Raw genomic sequence first — 18,224 nt, 5'->3', positions numbered from 1 at the left:
GGAGAAGGAGAACCATGGGAGAACTCTGAACCATCTGAACTCGCTCAAAGGTGGCGATACTCTCGCGAGGGTCTCGGTCTCGTTGCCATCGTTGCTACTTTGCGGGTGATTCATTCAGACATTGGTGTGTAGTGATTATGAATTGTTTGACGCTGTTGGCAGCCTGCACTAGTTCCGAGGCGTCGAACTCAACGCTTTGAGGAAAATGCATCTTATGTGCTTCCCACTACTGCTAGGTAATCTATCGTGTGCGTCTCCGTGCGCGAAGAAATCATGCAAACTCTAACCCTAATCGCTCCGGAGGCCTCGGCGTTTTGCACAAGGACAGTACAGCACTTGCGTGTAGTGAAAAAGACGCTGTTATCGTGTGTGACGAGTAAAGCACTTGGCTTTTGGTGCAGTCTGGATTTAGCTACTTGTGCCTGAGACGCTGATAATGTCCAAGCCACCGAGTGACAACCTTACCACCTACAAGTTGGTCGTGGTGGGTGACGGCGGGGTGGGCAAGTCGGCCCTGACCATTCAGTTTTTTCAGAAACTTTTCGTCACCGACTATGACCCGACTATAGAAGATTCATACATACAGCACACCGAGATTGATGGTCAATGGTGCATTCTCGATGGTAAGTGCTGCGTCACGCGCAAGCAAACTTGTTTAGGGGAGGAAAACGCGCAACGAGATTGTGTCGTGCTTACATTCCTAGCAACCTTTTTTTTTTTTTTTTTTTTCTTTTCTTTCTGCCATAATGAACATTTATCTTCAACTTTCTGTGCCTTTTTCAGGCTACTTTTTTGTATAGTTCTGTGTGGTGCGCTGACAGCGGTCGATTGCGGCGCTACGATACCAAACTTCCCCCGAAGGCACCTTTCGCGTGTTTATTTGCTTAATCCGTGTTGTTTGTCGCCTTCTGAGAACATATAACTATGCATACACAACCATTGCACACACAATGCGTCACAACCATTTGCAGCGAACTCTCGATTCGGCAAATACTAACTCCAGTCTTGTTAGCAAGGTAGAAATGATTTCGGTACAAGAGATTTTTTCAAGCATCTAAAACTGCCTAGGCTGTCGCGCGTAGCAACCGAATTCAATAGCTTCTTCTTTGTTCGGCTACACTCAAAGCATTTAAGAAGCAGCTTTCAAAGCGGGATAAAAAAAAAAAAAAGAGTCCGTTCATCACTATGAGCTGTCAACCGCGCCGAAGGGCGGTTGTGCCACTTATGAAATTACAGGGTTTTGAATATTTGGGGGCTGGCATTTAAAACATTCCTATGCAAAATCTACTACACCATTCGAGCTGAAATAACGTTCACAAAGTAGCAAAATATCGTCTACGTTATCTGATAAGTGATTCAACATCGGTACTTGCCTAGATTTTTTGAAATCGAGAAAAAACTGCTCTCGGCGGCGTGCGCAATTTTCGCAGACGAGAGTCGAAAAGCTATTTTAACATGGTGCGTCATCTGTCGGGCAGCGAGGCAAGCGCGCCAATGGCCGGGATGAAGCTTGTCTCGCTGCCCGACAGATGACGCACCGTGTTAAAATAGCTTTTCGACTCTCTTCTGCGAAAAGTGTGCACGCCGCCGAGAGCAGTTTTTTCTCGATTTCGAGAAATCTAGGCAAGTACCGATGTTGAATCACTTATCAGATAACGTAGACTATATTTTGCTACTTTGTGAACGTTATTTCAGCTTGAATGGGTTAGTAGATTTTGCATAGGAATTTTTTAAATCCCTGCCCCCAAATATTCAAGTCCCTGTACTTACTTAATCTTTTTGTATTGACTTAGGCAGCGGTTTGACGTAAAAGCATTCCATTTTCTACACTAAGCGTTTGTGCAGGGGTACAAGCAGTACTTTTACATATTCGTTCTCAGACAGTACAGCTGTTTGTATTGGAAAGATGTTGTGCCACGCCGATGAAGTTTTTTACTGTTCTTGAGATTCATGTTATGCTACGGCCTTTGCATGATATTTCATCTCACTAATCACTTGCACCCCTGCCAAAACTACAAGTGTGCAGAGGCGACATTTTTCTGCTGTGTAAAATAGTTTTACTTCTTGGTATGTGAGATTGGCATTTGTACTTGTTGGTCGGCTTTTATGTGTGCAAAGGTGGTATTCAAGATAATTTTGGCATTTGTACTTGTTGGTCGGCTTTTATGTGTACAAAGGTGGTATTCAAGATAATTTTGTTGCTGAAGAGCAGTAACACCCAAAAGTAGTTTTTCACATTCTTTTGTGCATTCCAGTAAACAAGTGGATTTAAAAACGCATTGTTTAACTGTCCAACTACTCTCCCCCTTTTAACGCGGTAGTGTTAAGGAGCTCGTGTCGCAGAAAAGCCGGTGTCGGCGGCGGCGTTGGCCGTGACCGATAAATCCCGGCATGCACTTCATAAATAAAAAGCAACTTTCAAGATGGGCTGGGTGGGAATCAAACCAGGGTCTCCGGAGTGTGAGACGGAGACGCTACCACTCAGCCACAAGTTCGATGCTTGAAAGCGGTACAAAAGCGCTTCTAGTGAATGCGGTGTTGCCTTAGAAACGTGCCGTAGAACGTTATACTGCGGTGTATAACGGTAATTATGAGCATGTTACTTACAGAAGTCGCAGTTACACGAGTAGCGAAGAACACAGAAGAACCCCTCCTCGCAATGTGCGGCGCTGCCCTGACACGTGGCGCGCCACTCGCCCCTGACGTTTCGCCGTGCACCCTCACGGGTTCTCCCCTTCGGGCCGCGCGGGTACCGGTGTGAGGATGCCCCAATACACTTGCGTTTAATAAGTTTTCTCGCTCTCTCCCGGGGTGAAATAACGCTATCGCGTTCCACTCTTGAAGGCGAAGCTTAAGCGTCCTCCAAATTTTTTTTCATCCAGCTTAAGCCAGAATGGTGTTTTAGTGCCTTTACCACCATATGTGTAAGATGGGCCGCCCTCTTCTTGCAAACCGTGCATGGAATGGCACAAAACGGAATGGGCTGTACTCATCAGGAACCAGAAATGATAGTAGTCATGTGGCGAGCCTGGCTTGTCGAAGTTCACTAAAGGGTTAACATGCAATTAACCTAATGTTTGAGCACAATTAGAGCATACTTTTGATCAATAAGCAGTCAGGTCAGAGTGAATAACTGCGACAGGGTAGTTCCCTGGCTTTCACAAAAATGGTGTTCACTGTCAATCTCGCAGGACTCTTGTATGGTAGCTTTAATAGTGTGCGAGTGGTCAAGTTCACCTCTGGACCCGTCGCGATGGCTCAGTCATTAAGATGCTCAGCTAATGAACCTGAGTACTCTGGTTCCGCGTTTCAGTGGAGGCGAAACGCAAAGTGTTGTGCGATGTCATTGCACGAGATCTCCAAGGGGTCGAAATTATTCTGGAGCTCTTCTCTACCGCACCTCTTTCTTTCTACTTTCACTCCCTCCCTTTCTTTGCTTACAGCACGGTTAAAGTGCCCATGGAGAACAGTGTCTGTTACTACACCTTTTGTTTCATCAAGATGAAACGCCAATATGTAGCAACAAACATGGCTACCATTCCAGCTTCCACACCACTGCTCTCATATGGCAGCACTTACAGAAGTAGACATGACATTTTTGTAGCGTATTTGAGCTTCATACTTAAATGTAGGACATTAGTATACATGGATCACCGCATAAAATTAGCCTATGCACATAAATAATTTTAACTGAATTTCATCTGCCTTTCGGTTGCAGTTTCAGGTTGCTCAACGGTGGTTGTGACGTGACAAGGAGGTAAGGTCATATGTGGCGCATACAGACTGCAATACCATAGGTCATTTTCCAGCTGCTTTCATTTCAGAGCTTAGCGTGAAAGTTAATGTGAATTAAAACTACAAAGCAGCGAATATAGTGAGCGTTTGAATGTGTCACGTGATAGCATATTCACTTGTGATGATGCAACCTTCATTTGGCAATCAGAGACTGAAACTGAAACTGCAGGGTTAAAAAAAATTCAATTACAAATTACAAATATTACAATTACATATATTTAGTACTGGAGAACTCCATTTCGTGATCCATGTCTATGAATGCGTTACGCGCAATTTCAAAGCAAAGTTACACACCCCTTTATTATAAAACTTCTACGGTCATGCTAAGTTGTTTATAGTTCTTTGCATTGATTTATCTTTTTATTCAGCTGTGGTGTTCCTGCAGGGGACTGTATGCTAAGCAGTGGAGTAGTCAGTAAATGCCTTTCTTTTTTCTTACATATTTTATTTATGTTCTGCCAGTCATGCTTCAAAAAGTTGCCCTTAATAATAGGTGCCAAAAATTGAGAGTAAAAGGCTGCATTTGTGTACTTACATTATTAATCCTATGTGGCTGATGTATGACCATTTACTGAAGTTTTTAATTTACATGGCAGTGCATAGGACGATGATGGATACTTGGGCAAGTCAAGTGATTCACAACTTTAATAGCGGCGCAAAAAAAATGGGAAAGAAGGACGGAGACATGTCACAGGTTGTTGTTTGGACAAGTTCAGTCGGGAGTTGTTGCTTGCGATGTGTCTCCGTTCTTCGTGTTTTCTGCTCTGCACTCAAGTCATTGACTGGGGTCTTCTGCTGAACATGGTGGTAATCAAGTAGAACCAGAATTGATATTCCTGACTCAGACCAAGAGGCCTGGTTGTATGGCAATAAAAAATTGACTATAATCTAAAATCTGCCAAACAAGCTGTAGCAGAACTTACCCAGTGCTTTGTTATGGTGTTCACCTTGCCTTCATCAGTGTCTGCTTTTGACTGTGCTGAAGCTCACATTTCCTCTTGTGCATAATACTGCCTTCTGCACATTATTATGTGCAGGCTGGGTGATTTGGTTTAAAAAATTGAAAAAAATTAAAAGATAAGAAGTGTGCAGAATTCAATTGGTAAAACTCTCTTTTAATTGAGGAAGGTCAGTATTGTTGTTGTGCATGCCGTAGCAACTGGCTGTCGAGTAGGTGTTACTTAGTCAAAGAGATAATTGACAATTGATGGCTGCAGTGAGATGGTGTTTCATTCAAAACAGCATCGTTGTGCATTTGAATGTATAGCTTACACGGTTCTATTAGCGGGGAGGCACAACTGATCGCCAAACGTCGTCTGGCATTGCGATGTTCCTTATCAGCAGTTGCTTAGCGCAGGTACTTGATGGAGTAGGTTTCTTCACTGCATTTGCATAAGAACACCCAGAAATGTGCGTAAGCCTCAAAGGCCAACTGCAACAAATTTTTGCCTTGGCTACAATGCCTGTTAATATTATTAACGAGTCATAAAAGTAATTGTAACAAGGTTTTTTTGTTTTTTTAGAAAAGTAGTTTTATTATAAGCATTTTAAAATCTGTGCAGCAGACGATGCATGCATCTGGTGGCATGCCGCAGAGTTGAGCCGGATATGACGCGGAAATTGACACTCGGGAGCTGTCTTTAAGTCGGGTCCATTGTGGGTGAACAGCGCACAGTAATGAGCTGGGGGCTGCAGTGAGGCTTAGAGGTCTTAGATTTGTTGCAGTGGTGAAGTTGTTACAATTTCCACTACAATTACCATGCCAAACCGTTTGCAGCCATCCAGGGGCAAGAATGTGCACTGCAGAACTCCTGCTTTGCATGCGCTTCTGAAGTACAGAAAACGTAGGAATAAAAAAAAATTGTAGCCTGTGTCTTTGGTTGGCGCTCATTCGTAGTGGTGTAAATCCGCCAGGTCGGCATTCATGTCTATCAAAAAACACAAATATAACGCATGCCCACTCGTGGAGGTTTTTACCAGCAGCGGAAAGCCACCAAATAGCCAGACGTGCAGCACCGGAGGGTTCAATAGCGCCTGTTTCCACATTGTTTCCGGCTATTAGTAATGGATGTCCTTTTTCGAGTTTCGGTTCCAAAAATGTCGGTTTTTGCGAGCAATTCCTGAAGCACTCACTTCAATTACGATTGCCATATTTTGTTTTTAGTACTACTAGACATACTATGTACTACTTTTTTTACGAAGTGAAAAATTTTGTTTCAGTTTTCTTTAATGAAAAAAGTTGCATGTACTGGCTACCAGCAGTGTTAGTGGCAGTTCGAGGGCTTCTGTCAACATGCTGACCACACGAAGCCCCACTGTCTCTACCCTGTCCTTTGTCTCCATCGCTCATCTTTTTGTTTCTCCTTCCTGTCTCCTCCCTATCCCTTTATTTCCCTCGCCACAGCTCAGGTGCCTTTTTGTATTGATGGCAGTTTCCACAGCTGGCAAAAAAGCAATAAATAACCACTTACTACGAAACCACGCTGTCTTTCTCAACCTTGCACAAAGAAGTGACAATGTACAGTGGGCCATTTTTTAGAATCAACTTCCACTTGCATTTTTGTGCTACAGATCCATCATATTGCTCGTTTTGTTTTTGCTCATAGTATTTCCTTTAAGCAGAGCTATAAATGCTTTACCAGTAATTAACAACAATATATAGGTTAATTCCTAATAAATTTAATGATCATACTAACAAAAAGCCAAGATAAACTCCACGTGGCTTTTGACAGCTGAGAACTAACACTTTTTACCGGTAAAAAGAAAGGTAATGCATCCATGGAGATGAATGTGAAAAAAAAAAATTACAACTCTGTGTTGGAATAAGCACCAAATAAAGTCATTTAATTTTAAAAAATAAGAACAACCCCCCTAGTTATGATGTATGATGCTTATAACCAAACTGGCAAACCTGGGTTTAAGATACGATGCAGTGTGCAGTCTGATTGAGAGCGGGCAAGTGTGATTTTGCCTGTTTTTCTGGGATGGTTGCATCATGGTGCTGGCAACTTTTGGCTCATTTTTCAGTTGTTTGAGCAACACATTGAGATGTTTTCTTCTCCCCATCGGTTATGGTGGTGTATAGAGGCCACAAAGTTTTACATATCTTGAACTTTGGCATGAGGTCTTGAGAAAACCATTAACTGCCCTCTATGCTCTGAATTCAGCAGGAAGCTCTTAGTAAAAACCAATTATTTCATTGATTCCTCACTGCACATCTGGTAGCAGCTTTTGTTAACCCTTTAACGCATTCATTGTATCGTAGGTCACCAGTGGGTCAAGTCATTTGTTCGGGCTGTGTGGCCAGGATCACACACACACACAAACACATACACAGTGTACATGCTAAGTTGTTTCGTATTGGCACTGCTGCGGAAGTAGTTTGTATTCGTTGTTCCGTTGTTGAGCGTACCGTTACCCACTGATGTAATATGACAATATGAACATATTCTAAACATATCTTACCACGATAGTACATTGACCATGTAGACGCTTTTCTTGCCTAGACGTTAGTCACGCCCAAGTGGTGACAATTTCCAGAGCATGAAACAGCAGTCGCTAGCCTTTGTCAAAGTAGGCATGGCGTCTCGAAAATAGGGTGGGGGGGGCACATTCATGAAATTGGGAGAAAACGAGAACAACTCATCATAAGCACCTTTGTTACTTACTGCTGTGTATGTGGTATTTCTTTTTGCAGTGCTAGACACAGCGGGCCAAGAAGAGTTCAGTGCCATGCGGGAGCAGTACATGCGCAAGGGAGATGGCTTCCTCCTCGTGTACTCGGTGACGGACAAGCAGAGCTTCGACAACATGGGACACTTTCACACCCAGATTCTGCGGGTCAAGGATCGGGATTCGTACCCCATGCTGTTGGTGGCCAACAAGGTGGACCTGGTGCACCTGCGACGCGTCTCGGAGGAGCAGGGACGAGAACTGGCCCAACAGCTCAAAGTGCGTCGCTGACCATGCGCCACTTTTAATGCCCGCTGCTGAAAGTTGACGCAGTGGAGTTGGCCTGCTGTCAGATACAGCTGAAGACGAAAATCAACTGCCCTGGTGTCGACTTTTTGTCCTAATGCTCCACTGTGCAGACGAGCACCTGCTAACGTAGCAGGTGCAAGGCAGTTTGACCACAACACCTTGACATTTTGTTGATGGCATTGGTTGGCACGCCTCCTCTAACGGAGACTCGTTCGCTCTTGTGTTATGCCCTATAATGGCTGACTCTGATTTGATTCTGACCTGTGTTTGTGTCTCTTTGCAGCTGAATGGGTTTGCAAGCTGTACTTATAACCATGCACTATTGTGCTCATGGGGCGCAGTGACCTCAGGTGGTGGAATTGCATACCGCTTTGAAGGGACATTGAGGATGAATTAAAGTTAGCCTGTATTGATAGGGTATCATGTTATGATCAAAGAGACCACTCTCGCCGAGGACAGAGCTTTCAAAGCTAGAATAGACAAGGAAACGAAATGCAAGTGTCATCATCGCTGGCCTATTTTGCAAGTAAAATGCGTCTTTCAACGTCAGTTTTTTTGGTCGCGGATGCCAAAGGGCACCTTCCCCTGTCATTTATTTCAAAATGGCAGCACCACACCTTTTTTCGGTAAAGACACCACAAAGCGAATGGCGGTAAAATCTCTAAATTCAATTTTCTAAGCTGTGAATGCGCTTCTTAATGCTGGACAAATGGCAACTTAGATATGAAGAGCCTGGGCGTAGTAAATTTTTACTGACAACAATTGGACAGGGTTATTTTTAGTGCCCGTTTAAGCTTGCGTGGGTTAATTTTTAACCTCACAACTAGCATGCTGCCCTTTGAGGCAGAAAAACTGTGTGTTTAAAGGGCCCTTGAAATGGTACTTTCTTCAATATCCTAGTGGGAGAAATCCATAGACATGGTCTTTTTGAGTATTTGAGCCAATTTTAAAAGCTTGGCATGGAGCTGATAATTTACAAATAATTTTTGAAATATGCTCCCAGCTACCGCTTGCAACTGATTAGGGCTACACGTTCCCCCGCGCAAGCCTCCAATATGACTCAAACCTCGCATGTGGCGCCATTGGGGCGGTATGCCCACTGATTGGGCGCTCGCAAGTGATGCGGGTAGAACAGAGCGTGATAGGGCCCCGTAGCGGCTTGTTTTCTTCATTTTTTTTTTCTTCCGCGCTGGCGTACATTGAGTTGAGGGGAGTGAGGAATAGCATCATTTTCAATCGCCAATATTTTTGATGTTAGTGACACTAGCATAAAAAGTTTTGCGTTAAGGGGAGGACTGATGGGATACTTGTTACTGATAGCATGTTTTTTCATTCTGGCTTTTCCCTTGTATTGCATAGAGGAAACGGAAAGGTTTGCTTACATTTGCACGCAAGTGCAAAAGCACTACTTACTTGCATGAGCATCAATTGGCACCCAGGTTTTGCTAGGTAATGCATGAGATGATGGTTTGGTTGGTATGAGTTATATTACTTCATACTGTAACATATTGTAACAGAATATGACATTGGTGCGATATCATGTGTTAATGCAGCATGAGACTTCTTGCTTGTTTTGGAACTAAGCCACCTGCTTCTTGGTTCATATCACTGAAATTTATTAGCTGAAATTGGTGTCAGATCACTTTTGGCACACATCATAACAATATAGTGATAATCTTCCTACTCACTGCATTGTAAAATGTTTAGTTTGGTTTTGGTTTGCAGGGTTTACCGTCCCAAAGCGGCCCAGGCTGTGAGAGACTAATAAATAAAATAGTATAAATATAGCACAATCCTGCCATGTCTATTACTAGGGCCCTTCTCTACATCTGTGTCTTCCAAAACTAGTACATTGTTTTTCATGGCATGTTAGCTTCAAAAAATACCATGGATAGAGAAAGGGACACAACAAAAGTCCCAGTCATGAGTCATTCCAGGCCAGTGGAAGTGTGCTTAGGCGTGGTAGTTGTCTATTTAAGTCTTGGCCCACCGGCAAATTGCGACTGATTTATGCCAGAATGCACCCTTTTATGTGCTTCGGTTGCATCTTTGCAGTAGTGGCCTTGTGGTTTTTGCAGATCAGTTACATTGAGACAAGTGCCAAAGATCCGCCTATCAACGTGGATGCTGCATTTCATGAGGTGGTGAGGATAATTAGGTGAGTGCAAAAATTATATGTGCGCTTTCATAGGATTGGTGTTGGAACTAATAGTAAACAGACCTTCTTTTGTCCAGGGCTGTAATAAGTTATATTTAATGCTTCTGGTGTGCACTTTCTTGTTTGGAGAATTTTTCATGGCCTAACAAGACTGTTCCGAGACTGTTCCTTGTGTGAGCTTATCTGGGGAAGTAAAACTTTGTTCATATATACGTTTTAACTTGTAGGCCAACATTGACACTGGCCTGATCTCCAGTGGAGCTAGAGCTTTTGTAAAAGCTCGTTCTTTGTTAGCTTTCATACCTGACCTCAGCATATGGTTCATTGCTGTGCAGTGGTTCTTAAGGACCTCGTCATGAGCTAACGAGCACTGAAAATCAGCTAATAGTTTGGTGTAAACTCAAGTACAAGGAAGTCTGTAGCCTTCATAAATGCATGGTCTTGTGGCTTGGGATGTGGTACAGCACCCGCCTGTCTGCGGTGGCTTCTGTGAACAAGCACAAGTGGTGCAGAAGATAAATAATGGCTATGTTTTGGTACTGGGGCGAGGTGGGGGTTTTGTGTTCACACCGGCAAGTTCGTTAGCTGTATTGTGAGATTATGACTGTAGGACTCCTCCTTAGAACTGTTTTTGAGAGGAGAGAGAAGGAAAAAGCAATGAAGGCGGAAAGTATACCGAAATGAAAGCAAGAAGAAGAGAAAGATGGGTGGAAAATGGGCTCTTGGTAAATGTGCATGAATAGTGCAGAACCTGAAAGTCTAGTGAATAGGGATCTGATCCAATCTTATGAGCATGCCACTGAATTCTGGTGCTTCTCTTATGTGGCCTGATTCAGGTTGGAATATTTAGGCTTGATTCGCTGTACTTATGACTACTGTCCTGAGCAAGAATTTAGAAGCTCACTGTGGGAAGCTCACCTAACTTTCCTTCAATTCACTGTGGTTACTCTGTGGCTTTGGTGCTCAGCTACTGATTCCAAGATCACAAACTCCATCCCGGATGCAGAGACTTTATTTTAGTGGAGATGAAATAGAAAAATCCGTGTGCGCTGTGCAATGTCAGTGCATATTAAATCTTCCAGTATTGTGGAAAAAGTGGGCAATTCTAGGTGGTTGTGAGAAAAAACATTTTATGAAGTGAAATATTTACTTCACCCTGCTATAACATGGACTAAAATGTGCCTGTTTAAGGTCCTTCAAGCTTACTCAAGATGTTTTGTTTAAATGACAAAAAAAAACTGCAATTGTGCTGGGGGAAAAAAAAAAAAAAAAATGTGAGTCATGGATGTTAAATAAAATAAAAAAATAATTAAGGTTATACACAAAATGTGTCACATTGCCTTTTTTCTTGTGAAAATTTGGCATGCCTATCTCTAAGCTTTATTTACTTATTTTTTTGTCATTTGGTTCTAGTGTCCACCGCACAGTTTCCAGAGCACTTGTTGCAATGAACCCATTCCTCAGACTACACCAATAAAATGCAGGGAAGCCAAATTGGCAGGGACCTAATCTGTTATTTGATGATATCGATTGTGAAGGGGTACAGTTTCCATAACAACATTGCTAAATTGCTAAGAACCTTCGTTTTCAGCACGGTGTCCTTCCGCTCATAGCACAGCTTGCATTTCTTGCATTTTTAAATTTTTTTTATATATATATAGTTTTTGCTGTTACTGCAAGCACCTGTTCCTCAAGAAAATTTTCTCTGTGGGTCAAACCCAACTCGATATAGCTCACAGGGCTTTGCATTTGGTTGATGTTCTGAAGAAACCTGCACAGATACCAGAGCTTTCCTCATGACGGCTGATTTGCATTGTCCTAGGCTACGGCTTGGAGGAGTGCTGGCAATGCTATGAAGTGGCTGAAGCGGCCATGGCAGAAGCAGACTACTATAGGTGTTTCCCCCATTCCAGTACAGGTTCATCTGGGGAACCATCACAATGCACGTGTAGATAATGGGGCCTATAAACCTGAGCTTTCCACTTGGAGTTGCTTCCTTTACAGCACTCATCAGAATGAGTGCGCATTGGTTTCTCCAAAATCTAGGTTTAAGCGCATTTCTTCATGTTTTTAAAATAGCTGGCTTCATTTGGGCTGAGAAAAAGAAAATGAAAAAAGTTCAGAGCAGTCAGTGTAGTTTCTTTGATCAACTTCTGAATGCCACATCTAAATCTTCATTCATATGCACACCAGGTTCCGGGCTAAGGAAAAACTCAATTCGCTTCTGGCCCAGCAAAAGCAGATTGTTACCATAGGTTGTAGCAACTCTTCCTAATAGAGATTAAACAATGAGAACATGTAGCAGTCACACACACATGCTCAAAAGGAGGCAGAAACTTAAACTGCACTCACCTTCGGCCGCTAGTTGACGTTCTTGATAGTTAATCACCGAGCTGAAATCAGAGTATCTAAGGTCGTATTTCCACTCTTTTTAACTTGTCTTATAAAAAATGTGAATCTGAAGCAGCTGAATTGTGCAATTGACATCGGTTTCTCATTCGAGCTTGGTGGAAATGCCTATTTCTCTACCTCAGTCTCTGCCGCTTTCCGGATAAAAATCTCTCATGCATCACCGCCTGCCAAGAAAAAAATCAAACAGATGTGAAAACCAAAATCTCAGTTCTCTAGAGACTCCCGGACTACAAGACATGTTCCAGTGAGTGGAAATTTGAGCTTGGCTGTGTATGTAAAACCTGTTGGTGGTCTCGAAAGAGAGAATCGAGTGTAGGCTAAATTAGTCCAGAGTGATCTATATGCTGACTCTCATAATGGATATGTCGCTTCGAGATGTTCAACCCCACAATTTACCAGTTATTCTCTCTCCACCTTCCTTGCTCTCGCTTTGCCCATGCCACCCTCCTGCCTGTTGCCCTCTTTGCTGATGACCATAGGAACCAGCCGCCACAGCTGGACCAAAAGCGCCGTCGAAAATGGTGGAAGAACTCGCGCTGTGCTCTGCTGTGACAGACAGGCCTGCTGTGTGCCCATCGGTGTGCTCTTTCTCTAGGCCTTCCTCTCCCTCTCAACTGCCTTGACGTGACCTCATTGGTTTCGATCTCGTGGATTTTATAAAATATGTTGTTTTTAACATTGGAGATCTCCTTTGGCAGCAATGCGTGAGTGTTCTTAATGATTTCCAATCAGTTTAGAGATCGCCCTTGAGATGAGTCTCGACTTGTGCTGTGCTGTGGCGTGTCAGTCTGTTATTGCAGCCATCTTTGCTCCTTTCCGTGCTACCAGCACTTGCCAGTGGCTTTCAACAAGGCCCGTCAACAGGCCTTGTATAGGAGCGCTGTTCCTGCCCAAGGAGTGAAGCAAATCAACCAAAGAACACAATGTAACACTACTGCAGCTGCTTCCATATTTGAGTCAGGTTGGAGAAACTGTGTGTGTAAATTATGTGGCCATATCAAAAGAATGTATCCATGTACGATCCTGCCTTGTATGATCACTGATCTCCTCTACTTGTCATGTACCTTTTGTTTTGTGTTGTCTGTGCTTAACTTTCCACGGTGGCACTGGGCCAGTGTGTTTTGTGATAGCTGACGGAACACTGCAGGTGTTTAATTCTTTTTTTTTTTATCGAGGTCTAAAATGAAGGAATGTGAAAAGTACAATATAAAATTCGGCAGCACAGCAGCCGGGCTGCTTATTGCAGCTTGTGCCCTCTTCTTTGATTTTGACATGAGATGCAGCTGTAGAAACGCCCGTGCTTTCAGTTGAACAGAGGTATCTCTTGTAGTACTTCAGCATTTTGTGGTTGCTGTTTCGTGCATTTTGTATTTTTAATGCTGCTACTGACCCGCAGCATCTCGCATGCTGTGAAAATGTGCCAAAATGAATGGGCACAGTTTTCGCACTTTGATTCCTTATTTTGTGTTTTCTCGGAAAAGTTCACCTCTTTTATCGTTTCATTGCAATGATTCATATAGTTGCAGAAAGAGGCCTCCTTTTATCTCTTCTAAAAATGTATCTTGAGTTGGGACAACAAGTTTGTTACATTGCCTGCCAAATATTGGTTGTTACTTCGTGCCTCTCGAAGTCCGATGCTATGCTGTATGTTGACTACGCATACACATTGACTGCGTCAAGTTTCTCCATTGGGCTGTTTCTTTATGCTTTGCCAAATGAAGCTCCCCTGGCTTGCCAAATGTTTCTTGAGGGATCTCATATGTGCATATTTATGTTTGTATCTGTTTCTGTGTGATGATCGGCTGTGACAGTTTTTGTTCGTTTTGCTTTGCAGATAATGTGTAAAGAGCTTGTGTTTTCTCGTTAATAGCGTACATCATTCTTTTAATATATGTCTGCTGCATTCTTTGCTGCACATTTTATACCCATTACTACTTCAGAGAGCTAACTATAGGTTTTGCATGGCTTGATTGCAACAAGCATAGTTCAGTGCTTGCAGAGTTCATCTGTCGTTTAGCATGAAAAATGCCGTAAAAATGAAATGGAAAGTGGTCACAGTTAGCCTTTATAGTTTTAAGTTATTCGATTTCGAGTATTGCGTTCCTGTACTTTCTGTTTAGGCTTTAGCATCCCATGCAAGCAGTCGCTGTCAGAAAAATAATGCATAGCACTGATAAGAACTCTAGGCACTTTTCCTTGGGTCTTGCCTGCTGGCTTTATTCCTTGCCTAAGCGTAATAAGGAGTGAGCTTGTTTAGGCTCTGAGGATGGAATTTTTTTAAGAATGCTTTTAACTTATAGGCTGTGATAAATTTTAAAACCCACAATTTACAGTTCTATCTGGACAGTATGCACAGTTGAGTGAATATGCTGAAACAGTAGAGGGTAGGTCATTAATTTCCTGCTGACTGGCCTTACCAGCTGCACAAAAATATTGATAGCAAGTACGGAGTAGGCAAGGGTGTTGTAGCCTATGTGTTTTCTGGGTTGCACTTTGTCCACATTGTGTAAACAGGTGAAGTGCTTTTCCCCTGCACCCTTTGAAAGACTTCCTTGTATAACAAACACACATGGTGTCCTCATTGTTTGCCATGAAATGCGTTGCTTATGGATTGTCTGAACTTGTCCGGGAACCGATCTACACTGCGTCCGTAAAGGAACTGTGCGTTTCACTTTTTCAAGTGCCACAGCATCATTGACCAAGTGATGTGTTGTCTAATGATCCAACTGTAACAATAGACAATGGTCTACTTTTGATGAGCTCTGAGCACAACTCGCTTTGGTGGTTTTTTCATTGAGCAGCTAAAGTCATACTGTGGTCCCTGCCACAGAGCTCAAAGAGTGCAATTTTTTTTTGTCTCTGTGTGTGCGTTACTCCACTTGCCTTCACAAGTTTCTGCAGCAATGGAGTGATGGAAAATTTTGGTATATTCTTTTTAATCTCTTCCTTATTTTGTTTCAGATTTTTGTGACTTAATATATTGATTCATGGTTGCTGCATTTATGGTGCATATATACCAGTGTTTATTGCCATGTCATGTTTGTCAAGTTTTTTGCATTGCGTGAAAGCATCTTTTGTGCAGTGCCACTCTTGCCTAGACTGCTTCAGAGGTACAGCTTCTGCTTATGGTCTACGTGGCTCTGTGTGGGCAGCTTTTGCTCAAGTTTGGAATTGGTTTGAACCAACACGTCTCATCTAAACCAAGCATTACTTGAGTGGTATTATTGTTTGCACAAATTTTAAGTGTTTGCTACATATCAGCTTTTTAGCTGTTTGGTCGTATTTATTGTAATTATCTAGGTGAACTAGTGGTATTTGCCAATTTTTCATTTTTACTGACTGTATGATTTATGCGCAGAAAAAAAAAAGCAGTAGAGAAATGGTGCCGAATTTTTTGTTCTCTTTCTAAGAGAATTGTTTTCTGTACTCAGCATGCTGTAGATTGGCCAGTTGCCTGTGGTGCAGATCTGTAATTTTCAGTTTATGAGAGAAACATTGTCTTACTAACAATGTGTGTGCTTTTATTCAACTCTAATTGCCACACAGTGTGCAAGTCATTTTATAATTGAAAATTAATGATGTATTCGGATATGATGCACTACCTGCTTTATGGTTCTAGAGCAGGAATTCTCAGTTTTTGCCTCAAGGAACCCCAACAGCCATAAAAAAATTGTGGTGTTATATATCTCAGCCTTCTGCTGCATCACCTAAGTCAAAATATGTTAATGGGCCATCGGCCAGTGGGTGCTTGTGTGAAATGTGCCCACTTGAAATACTTCATCTCGTTTTTGTATTCGTCCAAGCTTATTTCTGGCCACCACGAAGCAAATTACTGCTTGTTCGTAAGCGTGGTCTGGTCCCGGCCTAATAACGTTGAGCGATCATCGACAGTTCGCTCAGTCGCCCGTAACACATACAAACCAGCTAAATAGGAGGAAGTTGGCGGTTGCGCACAATGCATCATTTCCACCCTTCGTTTAGTACGGCCGGCTTTCAAAGCGAAAGCTGCACCATCTCCACAGGTCAAAAAAGCCGCTGGCATTTGGTCAAGCCAGTCTCTCAATACCAACCCTGCTGTTAGGGTACCTGACCACTGTCGTCGGAAGCAGTAAGAAGCCAGCGGGCGTAAACGGAGAGATGCGGCTCATCGAAGCATGCATGCGAGGGGAGTAGTGACAAGAGTGTAAGGTGTCTGGACCTCACATGCTAAGGCCCAGGACACCCTCTACAAGTGTGTTTGTGCGTGTCTCCTCGCATTCACACATCATCACACACGTGGAGAGTGGACCGCCCACATCGATTTGATTTGTGGGTGAGCATTCCCGCAAGTGCGCAGACAGCAACGAGGCACTCCTTGTGATAAGAGTGGCAGAGGCAAAACGGCACAAACTGAGAAGGTTGAAGAATTGAGACGGCGGGAAGCAGCATAAATGATTTCGCTTTATCACAGAGCTAAGCACTCATGTCTACTGAATTTTATTTTTCTCCGTATCGGGGCGTACATTGATGATGCGCTTATTGAAACTCCCAGCGAAATTTTGAAACCATACAACAGAAATGTTCTGGCCACTGCTAAGAAGGATTGGAAAATTGAACACAGGTTTAGCATGATTACGCTTAGTAGCTCTCTCTCTCGCAGCCCGACTTATCGGTACGACGCATAAAGCATCATCGCCACTGCCGTCTATGGCTGGCTCTCATTCGGGGCACGTTATGTTTCTACCGCGCGAGGGGACGTCGCCCATTTGATTAATCACGTGCTCCACCCCCTTCCACTCTCCTCAGCTCAAACTTTGAAAGGTCACCCAAAGGGCAGGGTGGTGCGACACCAAGGTGGTCCGAAAGGCTACACTTCAAGCGGTCGGATGTTTTGGGGGAAAGGATGGCACGGTATATTTATAGCCACACTTTTGTCCTGTGCCTCCTTGAAGGTCCATGGCTAGCCCACGCCGACATTGTGTGTTGGTTTATAGGAAAGGAAAGGCGCAGTACCACATTTTTCTGTGGGCACCTGAACCGCATAGCAACAGTTCGACCTCCTACTCCTTAAAGATCAATTGAAGCCCACGCGAAGACCGGCTCTACCTAGCGTAGTGAGACTTTCGCTTCAGAAATGATTGCCTGCTTCGGATTTATGCAATCCCTACATTCGTGCGTAGGGGTCTCTTATTTCTTGACTGATTGGTGTCGCAGACCACCCTCTTCCCGAGATTTCCTTGGCTTTAATGCTCGCTCCATCAGTCGAGCATAGGTGAAGAGGGAGAAAGCGGATGGCAGCTTGCTTTGCACCTCGTTTTATTGACTTTATTCGATCGCTGTAAAAACTAGCGCGGGCGCTGCAGGTGTGGCAACCATGTATTACTGCAGCAGCCATAAAGCTGCGCGGTTTGAAACAAAGCACTAAAAAAAGGTTCAGGATGGCCTTTCGCTATTGATAGATTTTGCTTATAAATTTCAAATCTGAACTAACATGACAGTTACTGCTACAAAAGCAGTAAGCTTCGTGACTTTATGGTCGGCATGCGGCCGGAGTTGGCATTCACCCGCTACTGCGAACACCTGCGCTGGTTGCCGCAAGAGGCGATCGTATCACAGGTCGATCAAAAAATATCGGACGGCACTTTACACGCTTTATAAAACAGCTTACCTTTTTGCCCACAACAGTGCAAACGATGGGCAGGTAACTGCTCTGACGCATCGAGCTCTTCACTAATGGTACCACGGAGGAAGGAACATAATTAGCGTTCCTTCCCCCGTGAATGGCACCAGCCGTCAGTATGGCACAACCCAGGTAGCACCGAAACATTACCGCAATATTACATATTTGTTTCATTCGAACGTTATGCTTATGTTCTGTAAAGAAGATGCTTTGGCCGCA

The 18,224-nt window shown here is 43.3% G+C and overlaps 1 protein-coding gene across 1 annotated transcript; it reads left to right on the top strand.

Annotated features, from left to right (window-relative positions):
* Positions 1–48: 48 nt before the first annotated feature.
* On the top strand, positions 49–15,856 carry LOC146199234 (ras-related protein M-Ras-like). The gene is made up of 4 exons (XM_084594713.1): positions 49–623; positions 7,493–7,746; positions 9,855–9,934; positions 12,826–15,856. The coding sequence occupies exons 1-4, from the start codon at positions 437–439 to the stop codon at positions 12,896–12,898; spliced, it is 594 nt and encodes a 197-aa protein (XP_084450839.1). The 5' UTR covers positions 49–436; the 3' UTR covers positions 12,899–15,856.
* The last annotated feature ends 2,368 nt before the right edge of the window (positions 15,857–18,224 follow it).

This window comes from Amblyomma maculatum, chromosome 2 (genome assembly GCF_055883805.1).
Source record: "Amblyomma maculatum isolate TAMU_Amacu chromosome 2, ASM5588380v1, whole genome shotgun sequence".
In the NCBI taxonomy this organism is placed as follows: Eukaryota; Metazoa; Arthropoda; class Arachnida; order Ixodida; family Ixodidae; genus Amblyomma; species Amblyomma maculatum.
The sequence above is the reverse complement of the archived record's forward strand: the minus strand, read 5'-3'. Positions and strand labels throughout refer to the sequence as shown.

What these genes read in the sequence shown, in the direction of transcription:
- LOC146199234 (XM_084594713.1), top strand. Translation starts at nt 437, where the DNA reads ATGTCCAAGCCACCGAGTGACAACCTTACCACCTACAAGTTGGTCGTG. An exon ending in AACTGGCCCAACAGCTCAAA is followed by an intron (nt 7,747 to 9,854) that starts GTGCGTCGCTGA and finishes TGGTTTTTGCAG; the next exon opens with ATCAGTTACATTGAGACAAG. An exon ending in GAGGTGGTGAGGATAATTAG is followed by an intron (nt 9,935 to 12,825) that starts GTGAGTGCAAAA and finishes TGATGACCATAG; the next exon opens with GAACCAGCCGCCACAGCTGG.